A 24,411-nucleotide genomic window follows, 5' to 3' on the forward strand; every position below is an offset into this window, starting at 1 on the left:
AGGAAAAGGAAGGAAAACGTGGTGGGAAATGGGAATGGGGAAAGGGGAAGAAGGGAAGACCAAATATTGGTGAAGTGGAGAGGTAGCCAGGAACCTTGGGGGAAAGGGGGTGTGGTTGGGAGCTGGGAGAGGAAAATTATAAGGAAGTAGAGGAAACCTCAAGCAAATTGAAAGGGAGAGGGGGGCAGTGAGGTGAGAAGAGAAAAATCAATACTGTGCCCAAGTATAACATACACCAACATTCCTCTTTAAGTCACAGTGTATATAAGCCATCCAATCCCATGGCTTCCAAACAGCCTGTAGTGAAGAACAAAGGAGAGAAACGTAAGAGAGTTGTGCTGACCCTAAAGGAGAAAATTGATATCTGTACCCGTCTTGAAAAGGGCGAGAACAGGAAAGCTTTGATGCAAGAGTACAATGTTGGCATGTCTACCTTATATGACATCAAGGCCCACAAGGGACAACTGCTGAGGTTTTTTGCTAATTCGGATTCTAACAAAGCCCTTGAACACCGCCGCACTTTGCACACCCCTAAGCTAGAGCATCTAGATCGGGTTTTGTATGAGTGGTTCTTGGTGAAACGGTCAGAGGGAGTTCCTGTCTCAGGCCCAATGCTCATTGAGAAGGCTAAAGACTTTTATGAGCAGATGCAGTTGACTGAGCCATGTGTTTTTTCTGGAGGATGGCTTTGGAGGTTTAAGGCAAGGCATGGCATCAAAAAGCTAGATGTTTCCAACGAAAGACAGTCAGCAGACCACCAGGCTGCAGAGCAGTTTTGTGGGTTTTTCCGAAGTTTAATTGCAGAGCATGGTTTATCCCCCGAGCAGTTTTACAATGCTGATGAAACTGGTTTGTTTTGGCGTTGCCTGCCAAATTCGACTCCTGAAGGGGCCAGTGCCTCAGGTTTGAAGCAGACCAAGGACAGATTGACTGTCCTCATGTGTGCTAATGCTGCAGGCTCCCACAAAATCAAACCTTTGGTGATTGGAAAGTGTAATGGTCCCAGGACTTTCAAAGGAATTCAGCATTTACCTGTTGCTTACAAGGCACAAGGTAATGCATGGATGGACAAAGAAATCTTTTCCGATTGGTTTCATCATATTTTTGTACCTTCAGTCAAAGATCATTTTAGAAATATAGGCTTACCTGATGACAGCAAAGCTATTCTTCTGCTAGACAATTCTCGAGCCCACCCTCAGGAAGCAGAGTTAGTTTCTGATAACATTTTTACCATCTTCCTGCCTGCCAGTGTTACCTCGCTGATTCAACCTATGGACCAGGGCATTAGAAGAGATTTCATGAGAAATTTCATCAATCCTCCAGTCACTGTACAAGACCTTCAAACTCGTTACAACATAAGTGATGCCATTTTTAATGTTGCTTGTGCCTGGAATTCTGTTACTAGTGAAATATTAAGGCGGGCATGGAGAAAATTGTGGCCTAGTGTTATGTTTGCAGAAGTGTCTTCTGATGAAGAAGAATTTGACCGGTTTAGAGTAAGGCCTCCAAACAACACACTGGTGCAGATTCTTGAAATGGTGAAGGATCCTCCTTCACCCACAGTCAACAAACTGAATAAAAGTGAGGGAGATGAGTGGGCTGATGCTGACCAAGAAGGTGAAGTGTCACAGGGTGTTAGTGACACAGAGATAGTAGAAACTGTTTGGAATCCTGACAATGGAACTGATTCTGAAAAAGACAGTGATGGAGAAGATTTTAGGGAAGGGGAGAAAACATCTTGGGAAAAAGCTGCTTCATCCTTTGATTCGATTATTAGTTTTGCAGAAAAGCAGCCGTGTTTTACAAACCAGGAGATTATGCAGTTGCATATGCTGCATGCTATTTTTATGCGACAAAGGCAGATGGCAAACAAACAAACAGAGATCAGGGATATAGTCAAGATAGAAAATCCCAGGGGATATCCTGTAGTTTGCACTGGTTCAGCCCAATCTCCTATACCATCTACATCTACAGCACTGTATAGTGATAACTGATAGTCATTTTGGTGCCCTTGAGACCCTGTGAAATCTTAACTCATCAGAGAAGGATTCAGTTATATCCAGCAGGCTGTCTTTTCACTTATGCTAAAAAGTGGACTAAGACATTTTAGAGAGGTTTTTCATGGGGGTTGGTTAAAACCAAAGGTTGCCTATTGAATCTGGAAATTCATTTAATTAGAACAGCCCAAACTCCCTGTGTATTCCAGTTAATCGAGGTTTTACTCTATCACCCTTTATGTAGTGTGAGGAACCCCTAAAGGAAGACAACAGAACTGAAAGGCTTTTCCTTTGTAGCACAAAATTGAGTGTAGTGCAACCCTACAGTTTATCTTTCAGAAAGCACTCCCCATACAGAATCTCTGCACGGTAGTAACAGGATCCGGAGAGAGAGCTTAGTGTGGGGCTTGGGGGGAAAGTAAGATGTTCAGGTTACCACAAATTAGTGTCTAAAGAGCTTTCCATGGGGGATTAAATGAAACTTAAGGGCTTGTGGCTTCTCTGGGTTTTTAACTGGAGAGGGGCTTGGAATATCTAACTTTGACAGGTTTATTAGATAGCATAAATCCTTCAGACTGAATTTAAGTGAGATTCTGTGAATGAGTCTCTGGAGGACTTTGGGGCCATCACATTCCCACTGGAAATAAAAATGATAGTCTATTTCAGTTTTTGAGGTAATATTTCTAAGAAGTCAGAACTAATAATATTTCCAAATTGGTATAATTACATTCCAGTAAAAAAAAAATTGTTCTGTGACCTTGGGAAAGTCATTCTCCACCCTCACTCCAAATACCTTTTCTTCCTATTCGTAAAATTGGGAATCTGATTAGATGACCTCTAAAGCCCTTTTTCTACCATTCCATGATTCTATAGAAATGCATTTTTTTTTTCAATTTATATCTTAAACAAGGCACTGGTAGCGAGGTTACAGCCACTCTGAATGTGAAAGTGATTCCTTCCCGAGGATATCAGAAATGCCATCCTAAATCAGACTGTTCCTCTGTCCAGCCCAGTATGAGGACTCTGATGGGAATTTTGAGGATATTTGCCTTCTGTTGGGTGACTTGGGTTCAATTACTTCCCTTCTCTGGGGTATTTCCTTACCTCTAAAAGGAGTTTGGATGAGGCAGTCTTGAAGTGCCCTTCAGTCTTTTAACTTTCCATAATTAATATGTTAATTTTGGGGGTGGGTGGGTTATATACTCTAGAGTCTTCTATAAACATTCCCAGGAATTTCAGTTGATCCCATTTCTGGATTTTGATAATGTCTTTTAAGTCCAGACCAACACTTAAGAAGTTTCTGTTCTATGTGAATTGCTGAATTTCCATGCCAAGAGATATACAATTAGTATTTGAACTTTCCTTTGTAACCTTGGATATCCTTATTTCAGTGTTGAAAAGCCTGACTGCTTTTTTCCCTTTTTTTAAATTTAGGCCAGTTTTGACAAAAGAGTTCACATTTTTTTCTCATTTATTCCATGTTAATCTTTGAGTTATAAACAGTTAAATGCATACCATGAATTATATGTATCCCTACTTAAGACTCTCTCCCTCCCTACCTACCTGTGTTTCTTAGAAACACTGAATGCTTGTATTTTTCCATTCTTTTTTTCACTCCTGGGTCTATAACTCCCATTTAACTTTGGATTAATGTTGTGGTTGTGGAATCAGTACATACTTTTCATTCCAGGATTTCCCATTCCTTCCACCAAGAGGCTTTAAGACCTGGTGGATAGAATGTTGTCCACAGCCTGTTTATAACTATTTTTACATGTTTCTTGCTTTAAATGAAATCCTATAAAATATAAATGCAATGTGTATTTCTTGCTTTATATGCATGTGTATAGATTATACAATATCTCAAATAGCTTTTTTTAAAAAAAACAATTCATTGCTACATAAGGTCAGATTGACTTTGTGCCCTTATTACTCCTATGTCACTTGCTGTTGAGTCCCACTGTGTCTTTGAGATGATGTTTGTATATCCATGTATTTTTGTGCCGTTTCTGTGCTCTTTTCACTGTTGACCCTTATACAAAAGACTGTTAGGTTCACCTCTGCTTAGGGGAATGACATGCAGGATGCTGGAGTGATTTAAAGACTGCTCTCTTTTTTCCTTATTTATTGCTAGTAACTCTGAAAGAAGGGCAGCTCATTCAAAAGACCCCTTTCCTGAGGCAGTTATCTTCTGTTCAAGGTCTTTAAAAAGGAAAACCATGAACTTTGTAATTGTATGTGAAAATCTTGGTAAGCAGAAGGACATAGGATGAGTGCTGCCTTAATTAGATACTGAGTTTCTGAACCTCCAAATGGAGGTGTTCAAACTCCTAGTAAAGTGCTTTGCTATGCTTACTGAACTGAAAGGATGCAAGACCCACTGCTGTCAGGGATATCGTAGGAGAAATTCATTTATAGATGACCCCTCTGACTTAGACTTTGTGATTCTGTGACTTCTTGTTTTGGTCTTACATTGTTTCCTGTGTGTGAGTTCTTTTCCCAGCCAGATTGTAAGCTCTTAGTGAGCAGGAATTATGTCTTATATTTCAGTACCTGTCACAGTTGTCACAGGCTGAACATATACTCAATGATCAATAAATACATGATTGAAGGGATTTATCTCCCACAGTCTCTCATCTTGATAGCCCTCTGCTGTATTTCAGAAGGGTGATGGGAAGGCTATATTTTGTAGTAAGCTCACTGAACATCCTATTATCTTTGGTTTAGTTATCAGCACCCTCATCATGAAATACTGGGATGTGATGACGAGTGATTCCTCCTTTTTCCATTGGTCACTTACAATATTCTGACTGAAAAACTCAGTCCTTTTTTGGACTGATCTTGGGATTGCCACCATTGCCCTTTTCTCCATGCCCTACCTTGATTGGAGGTCCCCAGCAGCTTTATTCTTAGGCATACTGTTTGTAGTGTACAAACTACTTTATGTAGCATGTGAGGATGATTAGGCTACAGATGATAAGCAAATTATAAATACATAGTAGAGTACTGCCTTTTGCCCGATTTAAGAGATTCTATTATTTTTGAATTAATCTACTCAGAAGTTCCACTCCTGGCCTTGGCTTTTCTTTCCTTAGCTCCCTGAAAAGCCAGGTTTCTTTTTGTGGATCCTCTTTGTCTCAGAAAGCTTGCCTGGCCACTTAGAATGCTAGATTTTTACTCTCTGGTTGTTTACTCTAGCTCTCCTGAGGGCCCCAAAGTGGTAATACCCCACGGTTCCCTCTCAAGCCTTCTTTCTGAGACAAATGTTCAGTTACTCATCTTTAATCCAATTCCCATTCTTTCATTCACTGACACTTTTCTATGACTGATTCATATGCTGGTTGCCCATTGCTCTGGTTTTATTATTCCTCTTGTCCAGGAATATGCCTAGATAGTTTATTTTTCACCTGCCTAGGGAGGAAATGTGATTAAAAAAAAAATGTACCCAGAGCCTGGAGACCTGGGTTCTAGTCTCAGCATATGCCTATTTTTTGTTTTGTGATTTTAATCAAGTCATTTCCCCATATGTAAAATTGGTTCAAGATAGAGAGGGGGTTGGGGATTAGAAGATTCTTAGGGACTTTTCCAGCTATCTTACCCTAATGGTTCCTCATAGCCTTTCTCCTGACTTTCTTTAGTCTTAGATACTGAATTCTGGAAGTTGCAGTGGAAGTCTTTAGTTGTTACTGAAGTGTAATCTTCCCTTTGCATTTAGCCTTCAAGTACACAAAAAGGTTGAGGTGAATTTTGAAAGGCAATTACAAGGATAATGACCTCTGATCCTTTGTTGAGATGGGTTGAGTGATGGTAGTAAGGGGTCACTGGTAGGGCCCTCACATTGCTCAGGAGCAGCTAGGTGTGCAGTGGATAAAGCACTGGCTCTGGAGTCAGAAGGACCCCAGTTCAAAGCTCACCTCAGACATTTACTAGCTGTGTGACCCTGTGCAAATCACCTACTTCCTTGAAGTAGGACCTCTTACATTAACAACTTTGTGTGAATGTTTTTAATCAGATTGCTTTGCTCCTAATCTCTACTTAATGGCAACAACACTGTGGAAATGAGAATCTGGATTAGGATTGTGGGAGGAATTATTTCTTGAGGAGGATCACAGACCTATGTGGAATGACTCTTGGGATAGGAGCTCCTGACAGGGCCAAAAGAAGACTCCAGAAACCTGGTAAATTGATTATAAGATAGTTTCTGGAGGTTGGGTTAGAGCTAAAAATAATAATTTTAAATCCTTTCATTTTATAGGTTACAAATGGACAAAAATCTTGTCCTAATTCAGTTTTTTCTCCTCCTCCACTAAAATGCCTACTAGTTTTTCCTGAGTTTCTGCTGTAGCATGTTATCCTCTACCTGGAAAACAAATGCATGGGGGAATGGACTATTTACAAAAGTCATAGGACGAATAGGATTATTAGATGTTAGAACAGCAAGAGTGTAAATTAGGAGTGTCATGCTGGCTCCATGAGCCTGGGATCTGGTATTAGCCCTGACCTGTAAACAGTCACATCATTCCCCCTGATTTCTAAAGTTTTCTTGTCTATAAAAGGTGATAAGTAAAAGGGGCCTTAGAGATCTTACTGTCTGAAACACCTTTTACAGTTGAGTAAATTTAGGTATAGAGAGAAGGAAGTGACTTGCCTAAGGACATATTGCTAATGGGTGATCTCAAGTCGTCTAACTCTCCAGTTTATCTCCTTTTCCAAGAATACTGGGATCTCTAGGTTCTTTTCCAGTCTAATGTTGTATGATCCTTTGATAGATTTAAATTGATGATTGGAAGAAACCAGAAATTGACAAAACCTTTTGAGACGAGAAACTGCATATGGAAATGAATGATCCTTAATAGCAACCTCAAAGCAAAAAAAATCCCCGTTTCCCCTAGGAATGATTTATGTCTCTGTTACCATGGATTACCATGAATTGGTAAAACATTTCTCCCACCTTTACCCACTCTGGAGAATAATGCCACTCCCTATAAAAGTAGTGAAATCCTTTCCTCTTCATTTGCTCTCCATGAGAACTCCTTGAGATTTCATGAAGGACGTCCTCCTACATAGACCTTTATGGAGTTTGAGAGTTTAGATCAGATCCTAGGACTTTGTCTTTCCATACTAAAGACTTATAATTGACCTCTTTAATTTGTATTTACACAGCAGCCTTTCCCTTGCATCCCCTTGGTTCTTCCAGTTACTTTATTTGGACTTTCAGCTCCATTTTATCAGTCAACATGTGAACACTTGCAGTTTGGTATGGTTTCTGGGCCTTTACAAGAGAAAAGGAAAATGATAGCCACTCTTATAGACCTAGCATGATTATAGGTACAGTTGAGTAGAAAGAGCACTGGATTAGGAGTTAGGAGACCTGGGCTCTAATCCTACAAACCATTTCACTTTTTGATGACAGTTTTCTCATCTGTAAAGTGAGGGGGTTGGGCATGAAGATCTCTTAGGAACCCTTCCAGTTTTAATACACTGTAATGAACTCACATACTTAGAACTCATCTGCTCACTCATCAAACCCTTTGGTGTTTCACTCCTCAGAGAAGCTTAGTATCTAAGACTGCAAATTAGAATGCATATTCTGCCTTCCATTTATAAAATGATTGGGTAGTCCACCACCTATCCCTGGCAAAATTCACATAGATTTCCTCCCAGAGAAATGCCCATTGACCTCTTCTTTTCTTTCAGACTGTGAAAGGCAGCTGTGGTTTAGTGGGGAAAAACCCTAGATTTTGAGTCTTAAAAGACTTGGACGGGCACCGGCCCTGGATTCAGGAGGACCTGAGTTCAAATCTAGTCTCAGACACTTGACACTAGCTGTATGACCCTGGACAAGTCACTTAACCCTCATTGTCCCAAGGAGTGGGAGGAGGAGACTTGGACTTGAGTCCTGACTCACTAGCTGTGTGACTTTGGGCAAACCACTTTATTTTTATTTGAGCCTTAGTTTCTTCATTTGTGCAGTGGGAGTAATAGTGCACTAATCTCAGGACTGATTGTATGGATCCAATGCCATAATGTATACAAAGGACTATAAATGGTAACTGTTATAAACTAGTTCCCTGTCCATGATAGGGCAGCTTTTCTTGTCTTCCCTCTTAGGGTAATTCAGTTTTTATAAGAGTCTTCGGCATGGAACATTCCAAGAGTCATTTGGAGACATTCACTGGTTCTACTGTATCAGTTTGTTTATTTGCTCAGAAAAATCTGAGATTAATAAGGCCAGATTTATCGTAGCAGAAAACAGGGTGTCTTTCAGGAACTTGTTTTTGTCACTCTTTATTATACAGTCTTCTGGGTTTTTTGATCCAGAAAAATGTTTCACTAGTTTGTTGTTGCTGGGAATTGTTTCCAGGACCTTGGTATAGATGGAAGCTACACTTGGGAGTCGTCTACTTCTCTGGCCCAGCAGGTGTTGGTATTATTCTGTTTGGCATCCAGCCTCGTGATTTCTTCTGTGGGCCACAGTTTTACAGAACCAAGTCCTTTGTGGACTCCATATCTGATACGGTATTCTCTCGACTCACAGTGTGTTGGATAACAACCCTGAGGGTTTTTTTTCTTTCTTCATGCCCCCTTATCCTCACTCAGGCAGTTGATTTTGAACCCAGACGCAGACCTTATCATGCATTCTTTCTAAATTTTATCTTATTAAGTTTAGTTCCTTCAGAACATCTGGGTGGAAGCCATTTGAGCCTTAGAACATCTACACACAGATCGAGTACTGCTAATCAGTTTCAGCAGAGAGGTGAACAGGAAATCCTTGGGTTCTGTCACATGCCAGGGCTCCTGTTTCAACCTCAACTTATAAAATTTTTCACTGTGACCATAAAGTGATCTCATAGATTCATTACTGACTTTCTTATCCCAGTGTATTTTGCCAACCTTGTAATAGTTTTGGAGGACATCGTGGGGCTTTTGTAAAATACTATTTAGACTACTTAATTCTTATCCTTCATGTAACCTGTCGCAGTTTCCTGTTCTCTTTGTCCAGATTACTTTTTTGAAAAATATTTTTTTCATAGATAAGAAAATCTCTCAGAACAGGGAGGCTCATCACTAGGAGGGGAATAAGCATTTATTAAGTACCTAACTATGTGCCAGTCACTGTGCTAAATACTTTACAAATATCTCATTTGATAGAAGACTGGCTACCTGGTGTTGTCTTAAAAATTATTTTTAAAACCATATTAATTCTGTGAAAACTATCTCTAAATATAACTGGAAAATAATAAAATATTTATATTGAAAAATATATTAATTATGGAATAGAAGTTCCACTGCTTTGATGGAGGTAGTCCCCACACCAGTAATAGAATCTCAGGTGGCAAGGCTTTTAAAGATTACCCCAGCCCCCTCCTGAGCATGACTCTCTCCTGCTGCCCTGCATGACAGGAGGGGAGCCCACTACTTTAGGAAGAAACCTATTCCTCTGTAGGTTAGCTCTGATTATTGAAAGTTCTTGTGTTGAGCTAAAACCTGCTTCCTTGCTGCCTTCCATTGGCCCTACTTCTGTCTTCTGGGGCTATGCAGAACCAACTTGTCTCTTTGATATCCTTGTATAAATGTAGTCTACCTATGGCATTATACAACAGGACTGTCACCTCTCTACCTCTGGACTCTCTAGAGCCTAATCAATGTAGCCTAAAATTGATTGAGTTCTTTTGGTGCTGACTCCTATTGACTCAGAGGCAGCTAAGTGGTGCAGTGGATGGAATGTCAGGCACAGAGTCAAAAAGACTCATTCTCCTGAGTTCAAATTTGACCTCAGACACTAGCTGTGTGACCCTGGGCAAGTCACTTAACCCTTACTTGCCTCAGTTTCCTCATCTGGAGAAGGAAATGGCAAACCACTCTAGTATATTTGCCAAGAAAAACCCAAATGGGGTTATGAAGGGTCAACATGACTGAAAAATTACTGAACAACAGTAACAACCTACTGACCCTGTAGCTCACTAACCAGATTTCCTTCCCTCCTCCCTTCTACATTGTGGATCATTTTCATATGAACAGTCCAATATTTTCTGCACCTTGTACTTATGCAGCTGATCTTTTGAACCTAAGTACAGAATTTTACTTTTATCATTATTTTACCTCATTAGATTTAGCCCAGCCAATAACAGTTCTATTGTGTAATCAGAGGTGATTTTTTTGTTCTTGATTCTGTCATCTAGGTCAGTGGTGTCAAACTCAAATAGAAACAGGGGCTACTAAAACATACATAAGGATCTTCCTGCAGGTCACATATTGACTTAGAAAGCCACATATTAACATCTGCGTTCCATTATATTTTCATTTATTTTGTAAAATATTTCACAAATTACATTTTAATCTGGTTTGGGTTAGGCTTTTGGAATGCTTAGGATCTAACGTATCAGCTATTCTTTCCAGATTTTATAGGATCTGTGATCATAGATTGAAAACTAGAAGGAACCTGAAAACCAGCCAAGTATAACCTCTTTTTACAGATGAGGAAACTAAGGCTTAGAGAAGTTAAAATATACATTCTTGTGGCCATGCAACTACAAGTACCCTTTAGCGCTAGCCTCCTGACTTTTTCCTATTGCCTTCCAAAAAATATGCCAGTTTTATCCTCATTTTTCAGTTGAAACTGAGCCTCAGAGAAGTCAGGTGACTCACATTCAAGAACTGAGATAGTCAATGGAAGGGCCAGGACTGAAATCCCAGTCTTCTGATTCCAACTTCCCTCTCCCCCCACCTCTACCCCCAGCCTGTGAAAGGGTTAGGACCAGGGGAACTCGGCCAGAGCCAAGAGAACCTGTTATAAGTCCTCAAGCTCAGAGAACCAGTGAGTTTTTGTACATGCCCATTCCCCATCTGCCCCTCCTCAGGTTGGCCCCTATTCCATCTTCATCTTCATTGTCATCAAAACTTTTAGTAGGGCCCTTGACTTTTCTGTTAGCCTGTCTTTTTCATTGTAATATTCAACGTCCCCCTTTAAAAATATTTAAAAATTTAATTTGATTTGAAATTTTTTTCCCAATTAACTGTAAAGATATTTTTTGAATTCCAAATTTTTCTCTCACCCTCCCTTCCCTCCCCCCTCCCAAAGCCAGCAGGCAATCTGATATAGATTATATATTGCAGTCGTGTTAAACATTTCCACATTAGACATGTAAGAGAAGAATCAGAACAAAAGGAAAAAAACACAATAAAGAATAAACAACAACAACAAGCTACAACAGAAATGAAAATAGTATGCTTCAATCTGCATTCAGACTCCATAGTTCTTTTTCTGAATGTGGAGAGCATTTTCCACCATAAGTCTTTTGGCATTGTCTTGGATCACTGTATTGCTGAGAAGTTTCAATATCCCCTTTCTCTACCCTTCCCACCTACCCTCTTCTCCATCTATTGAAATCACTGATTTCTTTCATGGGCAAACCCAGGTGCCACCTCCTTTATGGGCCTTCCCCATTTCCCTACCCCTAGGGAAGGATTGCACTCTTGAAATTTCTCATTTCAGTTTACCTGCATCTCTATGCTTACTCATTCACTTTCCTTTTTTCTTATTTATGCATATTTTCCTTACCTTATGGGATTTTGAGCACCTTAAAAAGGATGGAGTCATGTTAGTCTTTACATAGCTGTATGTCCCTGTTGGCAAGTACAATCCCTTGAACATGATAAGCACTTAAACGTTTATTTGAATTGAAGTAGATGATGCTTGAAAAGTAAAGGCCTTCTACAAAATGTTCCCAATTGACCTTTCCAGCACCTTATTCTCTTATGTGGATATTCTGTCTCATCCAGAGAGCCTTATTACTACATGGCGTGTCCATTTCATACATCATATAATTATTCATGCTGGCTTCCTCTCTCACCCAAATCCTCTCCATCCTTCAAAGCCTTGTTCATATCCTACCTCCTAAGAGATGTCTTCCTTGACCACTTTACTCCACAGTGATTTGTCCCTCCTCAGAACTCTTAGAAGACTTATTGTCCATACCACATATCTGACATTTCTGCCTTACCTTGTATTGTGTACTAAGCTTTGTTTTTCTCAAGTAGATTGTAAGCAACTTGAGATCATGAATTGTCCTTATTATATCCTCCACAGTGCCTGTCTTGGAATCTTATGCATAGTAGGGACTTGATGTATGTTTGTCTGATTTATGTAACTTTTCCTTGAGAAGCAATTTGGGTTGACAGAAAATACTAGTCTTTTATTCAGAAGACCTGAGTTCAGGTCTGAACACCAATACTTACTGTGTGACTCTGTAAAGTGGAAAAATATATTTCATTACTTTTCTTATAGGGTTGTTATAAAATAAATGCTTTTTAAATTTAAAAGTATTATATAAGTGAAGTCATAATAAAAATTATTCCTAACTTGAAGGATGAGTTTTCCATCTTATTCTAGGAAGCCAGTCCCTAGCTCTGTCATTTCTTGAGAGTCCTCATTTCCATCTCTGTCATCTTCCTCTCCCTCCCCACTGGCCCATTAGATTGCAGAAATCATGACTTAATCTACTCCAAATTACTTTGTTTTTTCATCACTACTCTCAAATATGTAAGGCATATTATGGCTTCGTTTGCTCTCTACCAGCAGACTTTTGTCCCTTCAGTATTCTTGCTCTCCTCAGCAGCTGCTCTCTTGTTGGCTTTTCTGGCCAAATTTGGCAAACTCTTCTGTATGTTCGTTTTTCTTTTTTTGGAATTCTCTACCCCCTCCAATACTGAAGGCAGGATCTTGTTTTTGGTCAGAGGCCAATGGAAGACTTACTGAGCAGAGTGAATACAATGAGATCTTTAAAAGAGAAAAATCTAAACAACCAAGTGAAGTGTGAGCTGAGTGTAAGAATAGGGTACTCATTGAAAGAATCATCCATGTATCAACCTATTAGTTCAGTCTTGCCACTGGACCCTGGTGGCTCTGGAGGAGAAAATGAGGTTGGTGACTTTGTACAGTCCTTCCCTCACTTAAATCCAATTCAGTGCAAGTCATGACATCACCTGATGTCATGATCCTCTTGGAGAACAAATGACAAAACTTTATTGAGCACCTTCTATGTGTAGGCACTATAGCTTTTTGGTCTAGCGTTATTTTGATTTTTGAAGCAGTCAGTGTAGATTGTAGTACTTAAGTATGTGTTTTTGTAAAACAGTAAATAACTTACCTTTTATAGTATTGTTCTAGAGTGGATATTAGTTACGATTATTCCTATCCCAGTCAAAGAGACAAGGCAGCTAAGCTGTGAGAGTGGTAAAGCAGCAGCTGCTTCCAGTAGCCCAGAGCAGGGCACTAGCCTCTCCTATTCCAAGGCTATCTGTATATAAATCATAAAAATCAAGGAGAATATGGACCTCTGGGATGGTGTCCTCGAAACTGTAGACTGAGGACAGGAGAAATGGAGAATAAACCAGATGATACTTCTTTCTGGCAAAGCATTGTGACTGGTTACCTGGGTGGTTTTCCCTATAGTCATTGTGTGTGCCCCTGGGTAAATGCATATAGCACTGGGCTCTATGCACTAGCTGCCTGAAGTATTAGACTTGGTGGACACTTGGACACTGAGTCACAAAATCAGTGATAGCTATAGCCTTAACAGCACCTTTTGGGTCCTTCCCTATTTACTTGGAGAAGTGCCTGTGTCACAACTGGGACTGTGGTAAATAGCACTTACTGAATCCCGATAGACTTTTTCTGTAGCTCCACATATATTGGGCAGTTAAGGTGTTCCTCTGGCACAGGAATCTCCACAATGAGAAGTTTACTAGGTCAAGGGAGTTTGGTGGCCTACCCAACACTCCCTTATCCTTGACATTCTTCCTAGGTTTGTCTTAAAGACAGGTATATCTGACATTAAGCAAACTTATTACACAGAAATCCAAACTCGGAGAAATAGAGATGATAAGGGACAGTTGCTTGCATTACTAAACTATTCCTTGCTTGGCAAAATGTTTTTTCCACCATGTTCCTTTAAATAATGAGCCCCCCCTCCTCCCCGCCAAATAGTTTCAGAATATGATTTGGATTTATAAAAAATGAATCTATATTTAGCTTTTCAGAACCATGTATTACAGAAAACATTGTATTTTCCTCATATTCTCTGTGCACAGGTATTATCCATTTCAAGGCTCTCTGAAAATTTTCAACTAATAATATCCTTACAGTGGTGATTGAAATGAATTATTCGGACAGCTTGATGGCTGAGCCTGGCATTTTGAAAAGAATTGGGGTTGCCATGAACTACCAGGATCATGAAATTGGGTCAGCCTTGCTATAAGTGGAAAGAGTCACTCCCATCCCTAGCACTGGAACAGTGGGTGTTGACCAACATCCCAAAGAGGATTGGACTTTGGTGATGGATGGATTATACGAGTGGACTCTGATGGACTTTGTGATTTATTTCTCAGAGGTTCAGAGAGTAGTGTGGAGAATACATGAAGTTATAGTGTTTGTCTGGAGCCAACTGCTTGGGTGTGGATGATCTCATCTCTCCAACTGATATAGAAGAATAGTTATCTCTGTATCTTATTCTCTTATTAGACTGTGAGCTCCATGAGGGCAGGAATCATTTCATGTAAACATAGCTGCCCCAGTGCCAAGTGCAGTAGATCCTTAATAAATGCTTTTTGAATTAATGTTTGTGGAATGCAAGAGATTTGTTGTTTATATTGTTTTTTGATTCAGTGAAGTTGGTTTTCCATCATCGCTTCCTAGTAAGTGTTCTTAGTGTTTGCTCAACACTTCCAGCATCACTATCCATGTGGCTAGGTTAGGCCTTGTAAGCAGGGTGAAAAAGCAGACAGAGAATGAGGATAAGATTGCAAGGGATATTAGAAAGCTCCCAAATTTCAGAAAACATTTGCCTGCATTTTTCAGGACATGACATGTTTCTCCTCCTTACCATGCCAGATCACCTGGTTCCTGGTTCTAGAACTTTGGAGCTCCCTTTTGTCCTGATTTGGCTGGTGGACAGCCCCCCAGTGGGGGCTCTCAGAAATTGGGATGATGGTACCAGTTTAGGACAAAGGCTTAAACCTATAAAGAAAAGAAGACAGGAGCAGAAACATGGGGTGGCAGATAGTGAGCAAAAATTGCCCCTCACATATATGGGACAAACAGGATCATATGCCAGCCCTTCCCAAGCCCATCTGTTGCTATGTCATGTACCAGCCAATAGGCTGTATATTACTATTTAGGCTTCCATAGGAGAAAAGTTAAGGGAAGGATATTTGCTAAGTAGGGGTGAATAGATAATAGATACAGTAATCAGTGCTTGATTAGCAAAATTTATTGTCTTATCTTGGGAGATAGAGTGGGATGGGATTAGGTGAGTTATGTGTAAGGATTTTAACATTACAAACCTGTAAATTAAAGTCTGAGTTGTATTCCTGTGGGAGCAATTAGTTAGCTAACCAAGGTCCTGAATCTCTGATTTGTCCCTGAGGACTCATGTGTGACCTCAGCCAAATCTTTCCCTCATGTCTCCTCTGTGTTACACACACACACACACACACACACACACACACACACACACACACACACACACACACTCTCTCTCTCTCTCTCTCTCTCTCTCTCTCTCTCTCTCTCCACATACCACACACTTGAGAAGTAAATTGGGATCTGGTAATTTTTTTACAACTGCCCCCTCCTGCTCCCTGCCCCCTGGCCCTTCAGAGTTGTAAGACTTGAGAAGGTATGGGGGAGGGCAGGGAAAAGAGAGGGTTGTTTTTGGCATCTCCTAATCCTCTAAAGGGAATGGAGATGTTGGCATGAGTTAGAGGAGAAATCTCAAACTAAGATTCATTTTACTCATGGTAACTTTCTCCTCCCTCAGCTTCTGCTCATCTTGGGCCTACCCTTTTCCTAGAGGGAAGTCCAAGAGACCAGGTGATGGCAACTACTACAATCCTCCCAACAGCCAGGCCCCAGGTGAGCTGTCCTTCCTAAGATCTTATGGCTATTTCCTGAGTGTGGCCCCAAGTCCTTCATCTTTGAGCTTCTCTGGTCAACAAACCTCTCTTAGGGCTCAAGGTCCAAGTACTTTTGGGGTTGGAGTCAGAAAGATCCAAGTTCAAATCTGATCTCAGATTCTTATTAGCTGTCTGAACCTGGGCAAGTCACAACTTCCGTTAGCCTCAGTTTTCTCATCTAAAAATGTTTATAATAACAAACCCTAACTCCCAGAGTGGTTGTGAGGATAAAATGAGATATTTGCAAAGTGCTTTGCAAACCTTAAAGCATATTTATAGAAATACTATCAGATACTACTACTTAGTATTCCCACAGTTGCTGCTGCTGCTACTATTACTACTGCTAATTTACCACCACCACCAAGCCTGCAACTGTCTTACCAGAGTTACAGCTTTGCTATCTGTGTATTTTCTAGTATTAGATCACACATTTCCTTTCTACTTCCTTCTTTGTGAAATCAGGCTAGATTAAAAGACAGAAGGTCCCTTCTAATACTAAAAACTTAGAAATCTAGGAGGAACTTCGTATGAATAGCTTCTTGGTATCTTGGTGACTTCCCTCCCTCCCCTGGGACTCTACAATCAGATCTTCCCCCATTCTCATTTTGTATAGTTATAGACTGGGCCGGGGGTAAAGACCGTATTGCCTCATTTCAGAATCGGATTGATATCTGAGGTGTTTTAATAACCTAGCATTAGGGGTAGTTAAGCACAGATTCAGTATATTGGGGATAACCTCAGATCAATCTGGCTCAAGGATAGGACTAGGTCAAACCTAAATCTATTTAATCCATTAATAGAATCTATTAATATAGAATTAATTATAATTATTAATATATATGTTAATAGATAATTTTCTAGTCACAAAACACACACATATATACACATAATATATATAAATAAAATATATTTTAAAATATATTTATATATAATTATTGTTTCATTTTATATAAACATATACATATTTTACACATATTTAATAAATAAACATACATAAAAGGTATAGGAGAATCGTGGGGAATATATATTGTATGTAGATATGTACATACATGTGTTATGTATATATACACATGCATATATGTAGATATGTGTGTATTTCCCCTTGATTCTCCTATAACTTTTAAAAAGATGAATGGTTTTGTTTGGTGAATGGCTTTCTCCACTCAGAACATTGCTCCTTGGTTGTTGATTTCCATGGGTTGCTGCTGCAGAAAAGATTGAGAGCCTAGTGGTTAGCCTTCTCATGAAGAACTTTTCCAGATTTAGCTAAATTGGTTGTTGCATGGCAAACATACAGCCTGTTGCAAGGTCTGTTCTTGAACTCTTACCAGCTTGGTATAAGGTGTCATAATTTACTGGAATATCCTCTGTGAACTCAGGGTTCCTTCCAACCCCTGATCAACTCTTAGAGTGGGCATTTAGTAGAGCTACAATGACCTGTGAAGTACTCTTATTGCCATTATACAACTGAGGCCCAGGTTAAATGACTTGCCCGAAATTACATGGCTAGTAACCTGGTGCTCTTTCCACTATAGCATGTTGCCTCTACGTCAGCAGGAAACTAGAAGTACTCAGATATTGACTATTCCCTCCAGAGAATTGTGTACAGCTGGATTTTACGCAGTAATCCATTATAATTTTCAAACACATTACTTAATTCACTTATTTATAAAGAATATACTCCTATCCTCACTTAATAGGTGGTCAAGCTGAGGAGGAGAGAGGGGTTGCTTAAGATAACATAGTGAATGATATTTCCAAATGCAGGAGCTTCAATTCCCAGTGCTTTCTAGGACTCTAGAGGATTTGGGCAAAGGGAAGTGCTGGGTGCTTTCCTCTGGGCTCCTAAGTGCTTGCCTGCGGTGTTTGTTTCCTCTTAGATATCAGTGAACTGGAGAAACTCAAAAGGGGTGTCAATGTCATGCCATCTGTGTAGGTCTTCCTACCACAGAGACAGATACATAGGGAACCTTTTGCACTGTCATATTCCTTCTCTATTCTTTCTCTCTGATGCTACTACTGTGGTATGGGGGAAAGAGTATGGAGCCAAATGTCCTGGATTCAAATCCCAGCTCTGCCCCTTATTAGGGTGCATGATCGTGGATGGGTTATTTCACTTCCACTGGGCCAGAATTTCCTCTTTTGTAAAATGAGGGTGTTGGGTTAGCTGAATTCTAAGGCGCTTTCTAGCTCAAAGTCCTATGATCCTGTGAACTCCATTCTACCCTTTCCTTTCTTTCCCACCATCGCCTCACATGGCATCGTCCCAGTGGGAACATGTTGTTTCAGGGGTTGCTGAACTTCGAGGATGTAGCAGTCTCCTTCAATCAGGAGGAGTGGGGGTGTCTGAATGCTGCCCAGAGGAGCCTGTACAGGGATGTGATGCTGGAGAATTTTGGGAACATGCTCTTCTTGGGTAAGGATTCTCCCAGCTCTCTGCCCCACTGACTCAGGGTCTGATCATGGTGGCCCTCCCCACAGTGAGATGTGGAAACTCCAGAAACCTCCATGGAGCTTTGTTAAGGATGGAAATCCCTAATCTTTTATCCCAGACATATGTAGATGCATTTCCAAGGAATAGGTCTCTACTGAGTGGGAATGGTTAGTTCCTTAATACTAGAAGCTATAGAGCAGGTGTTCTTAACCTGGGGTCTGTGGCTTTGTTACTTAATTTTTTTTTTGATAACTGTGTTTCAAAAGCATCAGTCTCCTTTATAATCCTACATATTTTATTTTATGAATTTAAAAACAGAATTCTGAAAGGAGGCCCTTAGGCTTCACCACAGTGCCCAAGGGATCCTTGACCCATAAAAGGTGAAGAATCCCTGCCCTAGAGGTCACAGGGCAAGTAGAGGTTTGGACTTGGGACTAAAGCCTTGGGTTTGAATTCTGGCCCTGCTATTTACTAGTTATATGATCTACAGCAGGTCATTTAACCACTATGAGCCTTGATTTCTTCATCTGTAAAACAGGAATAATAATTCTTCACTATCATTGCACAAGGTTATTGTGAGCCTCATATGAGGTAAAGCCCTATGGAAATGGAATCCTGCTTTCCTGCCTTCTTGTCCAAAGCTCTTTTTCCCACACCATAGGAACAGGGTATTCCCTGCTCTTTTTGAAGAGCAGGTTGCTGAGTCCTAAGGGGTTGTTCACCCTGTTGTTACTAAGTATGTGGTGTTGAAAGAGCAAAAAAGCAGGATTAGACATTGGATAATCATCATCATCCCATCACCTCCCATTTCTATAGTGTTTTAAGGTATAGACAACATTCCCCCCACCCCCACCCCAAGCTGCCCTATAAGATAAGCAGAGCACAAGTATTATCCTCATTTACAGATAAGGAATTTGAAACTCCAGCTGGAGCAATGTGCTCCAGGTCCTGTAGCTAGGAGGTATCATGTCTAGGATTCAAACCCGGGGCTACCACCTCCAAGGCCCACGTCTGCTCCTCTCTGCACAGGCAGAAATAGCATCCTCGAGGCGGGTTCTCGATGTGGTCGAGGGCCGATAGAAGCCAGCCCAGGACTGGAGGCCGGCTTTCCAGCCTGTGTTCTGAGCCCTCAGCTCCCCAGAGCTATAGGTTTTAGCCGATTTAGACCTCAGAGGGTCCTTGGAGACCCTCTGGGCTGACCCCTAGTTTAGAGAAGCTTGGCAGCTGCTTGAGCTCCTGTGGTAAGGGCCAGAGCCTCTATTGGAACAGCAGTGCTGAAGTCCTAAACCCGACACTCTTCTGCTGTGCTGCCTCTCCCAGTCACGGAAATAAATATAAATGTAAACAGAAACATAAATATGTCCACACACACATAACACATGCATATAGAATGTGTGTATATGTATATGTGCATTCGTATATATGTATATATAAAGTATATGTATGTGTGTATATCTATATATACATATATACATACACATACACACATGTATATAAAAAGAGAGAGAAATTCTCAAGACTCTCATTTTCCCTTGTAAAGACCTCCTTGGCCTGACTGGTTATCTTTTTCAAGACTTCCTTGCTCTGTCCATCTTTCCCTATAGATGGGAGATAGCTGGGAATGACCCCAAGGGGACACTTGAGTTCTCCATCCACACCAGCCCCTCCCATTTCCTTCCTATGCCCAGGGCTCCCCATCTCCAAACCTGACCTGATCTGCATGCTGGAGCGAGGCGAAGAACCCTGGGGCCTGCGTGCACAAGGAGCTGCAGAAAGAAACTTCCAGAGAGGTGAGTGAAGTTTCTGGCAAAGCAGATTGGCTTCAGAGTGAAGGAACAGCCAAGCTCCTTGGGTTATGGGCTCATCCTTTTTGGGTTTGGACAGCTATGCAGAGCAACTTCATTGGTAGACATGGGCCTGATTAATAATAGTAACCGGCTCTAATCTAGCGCGTGAGGTTGGAAGGGTGTTTCATTATTTCATTTGATCCTCACAGCCACTCGAGATCAGTTCTGTAGAAGTGATTATTCCCACTTTACAGACGACAAAACTAAAGCAAGGGTTGCATAGCTAGTCATTGTCTAAGGAAAGATTCAGGACTCAGGGCTTCTGGTGAAGTTCAGAAACTAAGAAGGGAGGGGAGGGAGCTCATAGTAGAGGCTGTAATTGTTTGGAAATTTTTCTTTCATTAAACCTAAAACAATCTCCCTGCAACTGCTGCTTGATGTTTCTGGTTCTGCCTTGTGTGAACAGGAACAGTTGTGATTTTTTTCCATGCCCCCCCCTCCCAATCCTCCCCGCCCCCAATCTGTTAAGTCCTCTCTTCTCCAGACTAAACCTCTCCAATCTCTCTCTTCAGACAGTCCTTATATGGCATGAACCCTTCACCATCCTGGCTCTTCTGGAGACTGAGTCACTCCTCCATGCCCTTCCTCAAATAGAGCAATTGAACTGAACCTGATCCTGGGCCATGCTGTGACCAGGACAGAAGACAGCAGTCTGGGTGCTGCCTCCTTCCTCTTTGTTGCCATGCTTTTCTTTTTTTTAAATTATAAAAGTATTTTATTATTTTCCAGTTACATGTAGAGATAGTTTTCAACATTTGTTTTTTATAAGATTTCTAGTTTCAAAATTTTCTCCCTCCTTCACCTCCCTCCCCCCTCCCCAAGACAGCAAGTAATCTGATACAGGTTATATATATATACAATCACATTAAACATATTTCTGCATTAGTCATGTTGTGAAAGAAGAATCAGAGCAAAAAGGAAAAACCTCAAAAAAGAAAAACAACAGCACCAAAAACAAAAGAAATAGTATGGTTCAATCTGTATCCATATTCCACAGTTCCTTTTTTTCTGGATTTGGAGAGCCTTTTCCATCATGAGTCCTTTGGAACTATCTTGGACCATTGTATTGCTGAGAAGAATCAAGTCTATCACAGCTGAGAGCAACACATAATGTTGATGATACTGTGTACAATGTTCTGGTTCTGCTCATCTCACTCAGCATCTGTTCATGCAAGTCCTTCCAGGTTTCTCTGAACTCCTCTTGCTCATCGTTTCTTACAGAACAATAGTATTTTATTACATTTATGTACCACAACTTGTTCAGCCATTCCCCAATTGAACCCCTCAGTTTCCAATTCTTTGCCACCACAAAAGAGCAGCTATAAATATTTTTGTACATGTGGGTCCTTTTCCCTTTTTTATGATCTCTGGGGAAAAGACCCAAAAGTGGCATTGCTGGGCATACACAGCTTTATAGCCCTTTGGGCATAATTCCAAATTGCTTTCCAGAATGGTGGGATCAGTTCACAGCTCCACCAACAGTGCATTAGTGTTCCAATTTTTCCACAGCTTCTCCAACATTTATTATTTTCCTTTTTTGTCATATTAGCCATTATGATAGTTGTCAGGTGGTACCTCAGAGTTGTTTTAATTTGCATTTCTCTAATCAAGTGATTTAGAGCATCTTTTCATATGGTAACTTTGATTTCTTCATCAGAAAACTGCCTGTTCATATCCTTTGACCATTTCTCAATTGGGGAATGACTTGGATTCTTATAAATTTGAGTTAGTTCCCTATATATTTTAGAAATGAGGCCTTTGTCAGAAATACTGGTTATAAAAATTGTTTCCCAGCTTTCTGCCTCCCTTCTAATTTTGTATGTATTGCTTCTGTTTGTACAAAACCTTTTTAATTTAATGTAATCAAAATCACCCATTTTGCATTTCATAATATTCTCTATCTCTTGTTTGGTCGTAAATTGTTCTCCTTTCCAAAGATCTGAGAGGTAAACTATTCCTTCCTCTCCTAATTTACCTATTGTGTCATCTTTTATGTCTAAATCATTTTGACTCATTTTGACCTTATTTTAGTATAATGTGTAAGATGTTGGTCTATGCCTGATTTCTGCCATACTATCTTCCAGTTTTCCCAGCAGTTTTTGTCAGATACTGAGTTCCTATCCCAGGAGCTGGAGTCTTTGGGTTTATCAAACACTACATTACTGAAACAATTTACTACTGTGTCTCCTGTGCCTAGTCTATTCCATTGATCCTCCACTCTATTTCTTAGCCAGTACCAAATAGTTTTGATGACTATAAAGCGACAGTCATCAAAACTATTTGGTACTGGCCATGCTTTTCTTGCTGCTGCATGAAATCCACCAGCTGTTCTCATCCTATCCTTCCCCTCAGCTCCTGTTTGATGCCTTCTTCTGATGTAGAGGTCACATAGAGCTGGGGGAGGAATATCAGTCACCTATCTGTAGCACTTTAGGGTTTACAAAGTACTTTCCTCACAGGCATCCTATTAAGGCAGGGCTTCTTAAAAAACTTTTTCCACTTGTGACCCCTTTTTGCCTGAGAAATTTTTACATGACCCTGAGTATTGAGGTATATAAAATTGGTTTACATAACTTCTCACAAAAAATCTGCCATTTTTTTTGTGACACATTCAGCTATGTGACCCCATATGGGGTCATGACCCACAGTTTAAGAAGCTTTGCTATAAGGTTTTGAGTGCATACTTATTAGAACCCATGTTGTAGATTATGGATCTGAGTCTTAGAGATGTTAAGTTAGCCAGGTTGGAGAGTTGGGATTCAGATTCAGATCCTTTGACACCCAAATCCAGAGTTATTTCCACTGTACAACAGTTCTTCTCCAGTGCAGGGCTATTTAATTTTTTTGAACTGTAGAGTCCTTTCAAATATCATTGTTGACTTAAAATATAGTCCAAGAGTAGTCTAGACAGAGTGGTGCATTTTTGCCTTCAAGGAGCTCATGTGATCTATCCACTAGGGAGTTGAAAAATCAGCTGCTTTTTGTTCTGTTGCTGATTGGGGAGATTATGAAAAGCTTCATGCAGGTATGAAGTGGTATAGCATTTACACCATAAAGACTGAGTGAGTAGCATTTATTCAGCAAATAAGGAAGGTAAGTGAGGCTCTTCTGGGCATAGGGAATAACATGAGCAAGAACTCAGTCTGTTCTAGAAGTAAAGTATCTTGGTTTGTAGGTACATAGATTATATGGAGAGGTGTACTGTGAGATAAATCGGGAAAGGTTGGATAACCTAATAATGTAAATGGCCTTTAATATTAGGGAAAGGAGTTTGAACTTAATAAGCAGTACAGATTCACTGAAGAATGTTGAGCAGAGAAATGCTGTGACCATTCTTCTACATATGAAAGATTATGGGTGAATTGTAGGGATGCATTGGAAGAGAGGAGAGAGTAGAAGCAGGAACTATTCAGGGGCTATTATCATAGCTTAGATATATAGTCATCAGGCCCTGAATTTGAGTTGTGCTAATGGGAATAGAGAAGGGAAGGTATGGCTGCAAGAGAGATTATGGTGGTAAAATGTCTAACTTAGGGCAACTGAGTGAATCTAACAGGTGGGTGAGGGAGAAACATTTAAATATGCACACCAAGGTTTTGAATGTGGGAGGGTGGTGGTACTTAAGACAGAAATAATTAATTGATTATAAGTTTTAGGCTTAGGTAAACAACTGTAATAACATCATTTGGGCAACACTGACTTTGAGTTGTCAGGTGGAAATGGACTTTTATGGCTGGAGCTCTGGAGAGAGGACAGCAGTCCTCTGCCTAATGGCAGTACTGGTTTTGTTGGAGTGAATAGGATGGCCAAGGATGGGAGCATAGAAGAGAGGGACAAAGACAGGACTTTGAGGAACATACACATCAAGGCAGCTGAAAAGAGAAGTAATTGGTTAGAGAGGAAAGAGGACAATCAGGAGCATCTGGTGTTTCAATGGGAAAGACCATGCAGTAGGAGGTGATGGTCAACAGGACCACAAACTTCAGGGAAGTCAAGGAGGATGAGAATTGCCATTGGATTTAACAGTAAATCCACTGGTGGCCATTAAGAGCAGTTTCAGTGGATGGTTGGAGTGGGTTTGGGGAGACAGATGATAAGGAAACTGAGATGCTGTACAGAGATGATTTCTTCAAGAGGGCAGGAGAGGGATGGGTTGGTAGTTTTATGGGAGAGAAAAGGT

The 24,411-nt window shown here is 40.4% G+C and overlaps 2 protein-coding genes across 5 annotated transcripts in view; both read left to right on the forward strand.

Moving 5' to 3' along the window:
• The window catches only part of LOC122741346 (zinc finger protein 286A-like), a 34,199-nt gene that overhangs the window by 6,839 nt on the left and 2,949 nt on the right, over positions 1–24,411 (forward strand). For 2 of the 4 annotated variants that reach the window (XM_043984740.1, XM_043984748.1), the window contains exons 3-5: positions 15,815–15,909; positions 18,221–18,366; positions 20,073–20,174. In XM_043984740.1, the coding sequence (XP_043840675.1) occupies positions 18,228–18,366; positions 20,073–20,174 (241 nt within the window). In that variant the 5' untranslated portion in view covers positions 15,815–15,909; positions 18,221–18,227. The remainder of the gene's footprint in view (positions 1–15,814; positions 15,910–18,220; positions 18,367–20,072; positions 20,175–24,411) is intronic. The other 2 variants (XM_043984726.1, XM_043984733.1) reach the window with 1 other exon arrangement.
• On the forward strand, positions 8–14,612 carry JRK (Jrk helix-turn-helix protein). Its single transcript, XM_043984714.1, has 2 exons — positions 8–6,172; positions 14,088–14,612. Exon 1 carries the CDS (start codon positions 282–284, stop codon positions 1,992–1,994), a length of 1,713 nt encoding a protein of 570 aa, XP_043840649.1. The 5' UTR covers positions 8–281; the 3' UTR covers positions 1,995–6,172; positions 14,088–14,612.

This window comes from Dromiciops gliroides, chromosome 1 (assembly GCF_019393635.1).
Source record: "Dromiciops gliroides isolate mDroGli1 chromosome 1, mDroGli1.pri, whole genome shotgun sequence".
NCBI classification, from domain to species: Eukaryota; Metazoa; Chordata; class Mammalia; order Microbiotheria; family Microbiotheriidae; genus Dromiciops; species Dromiciops gliroides.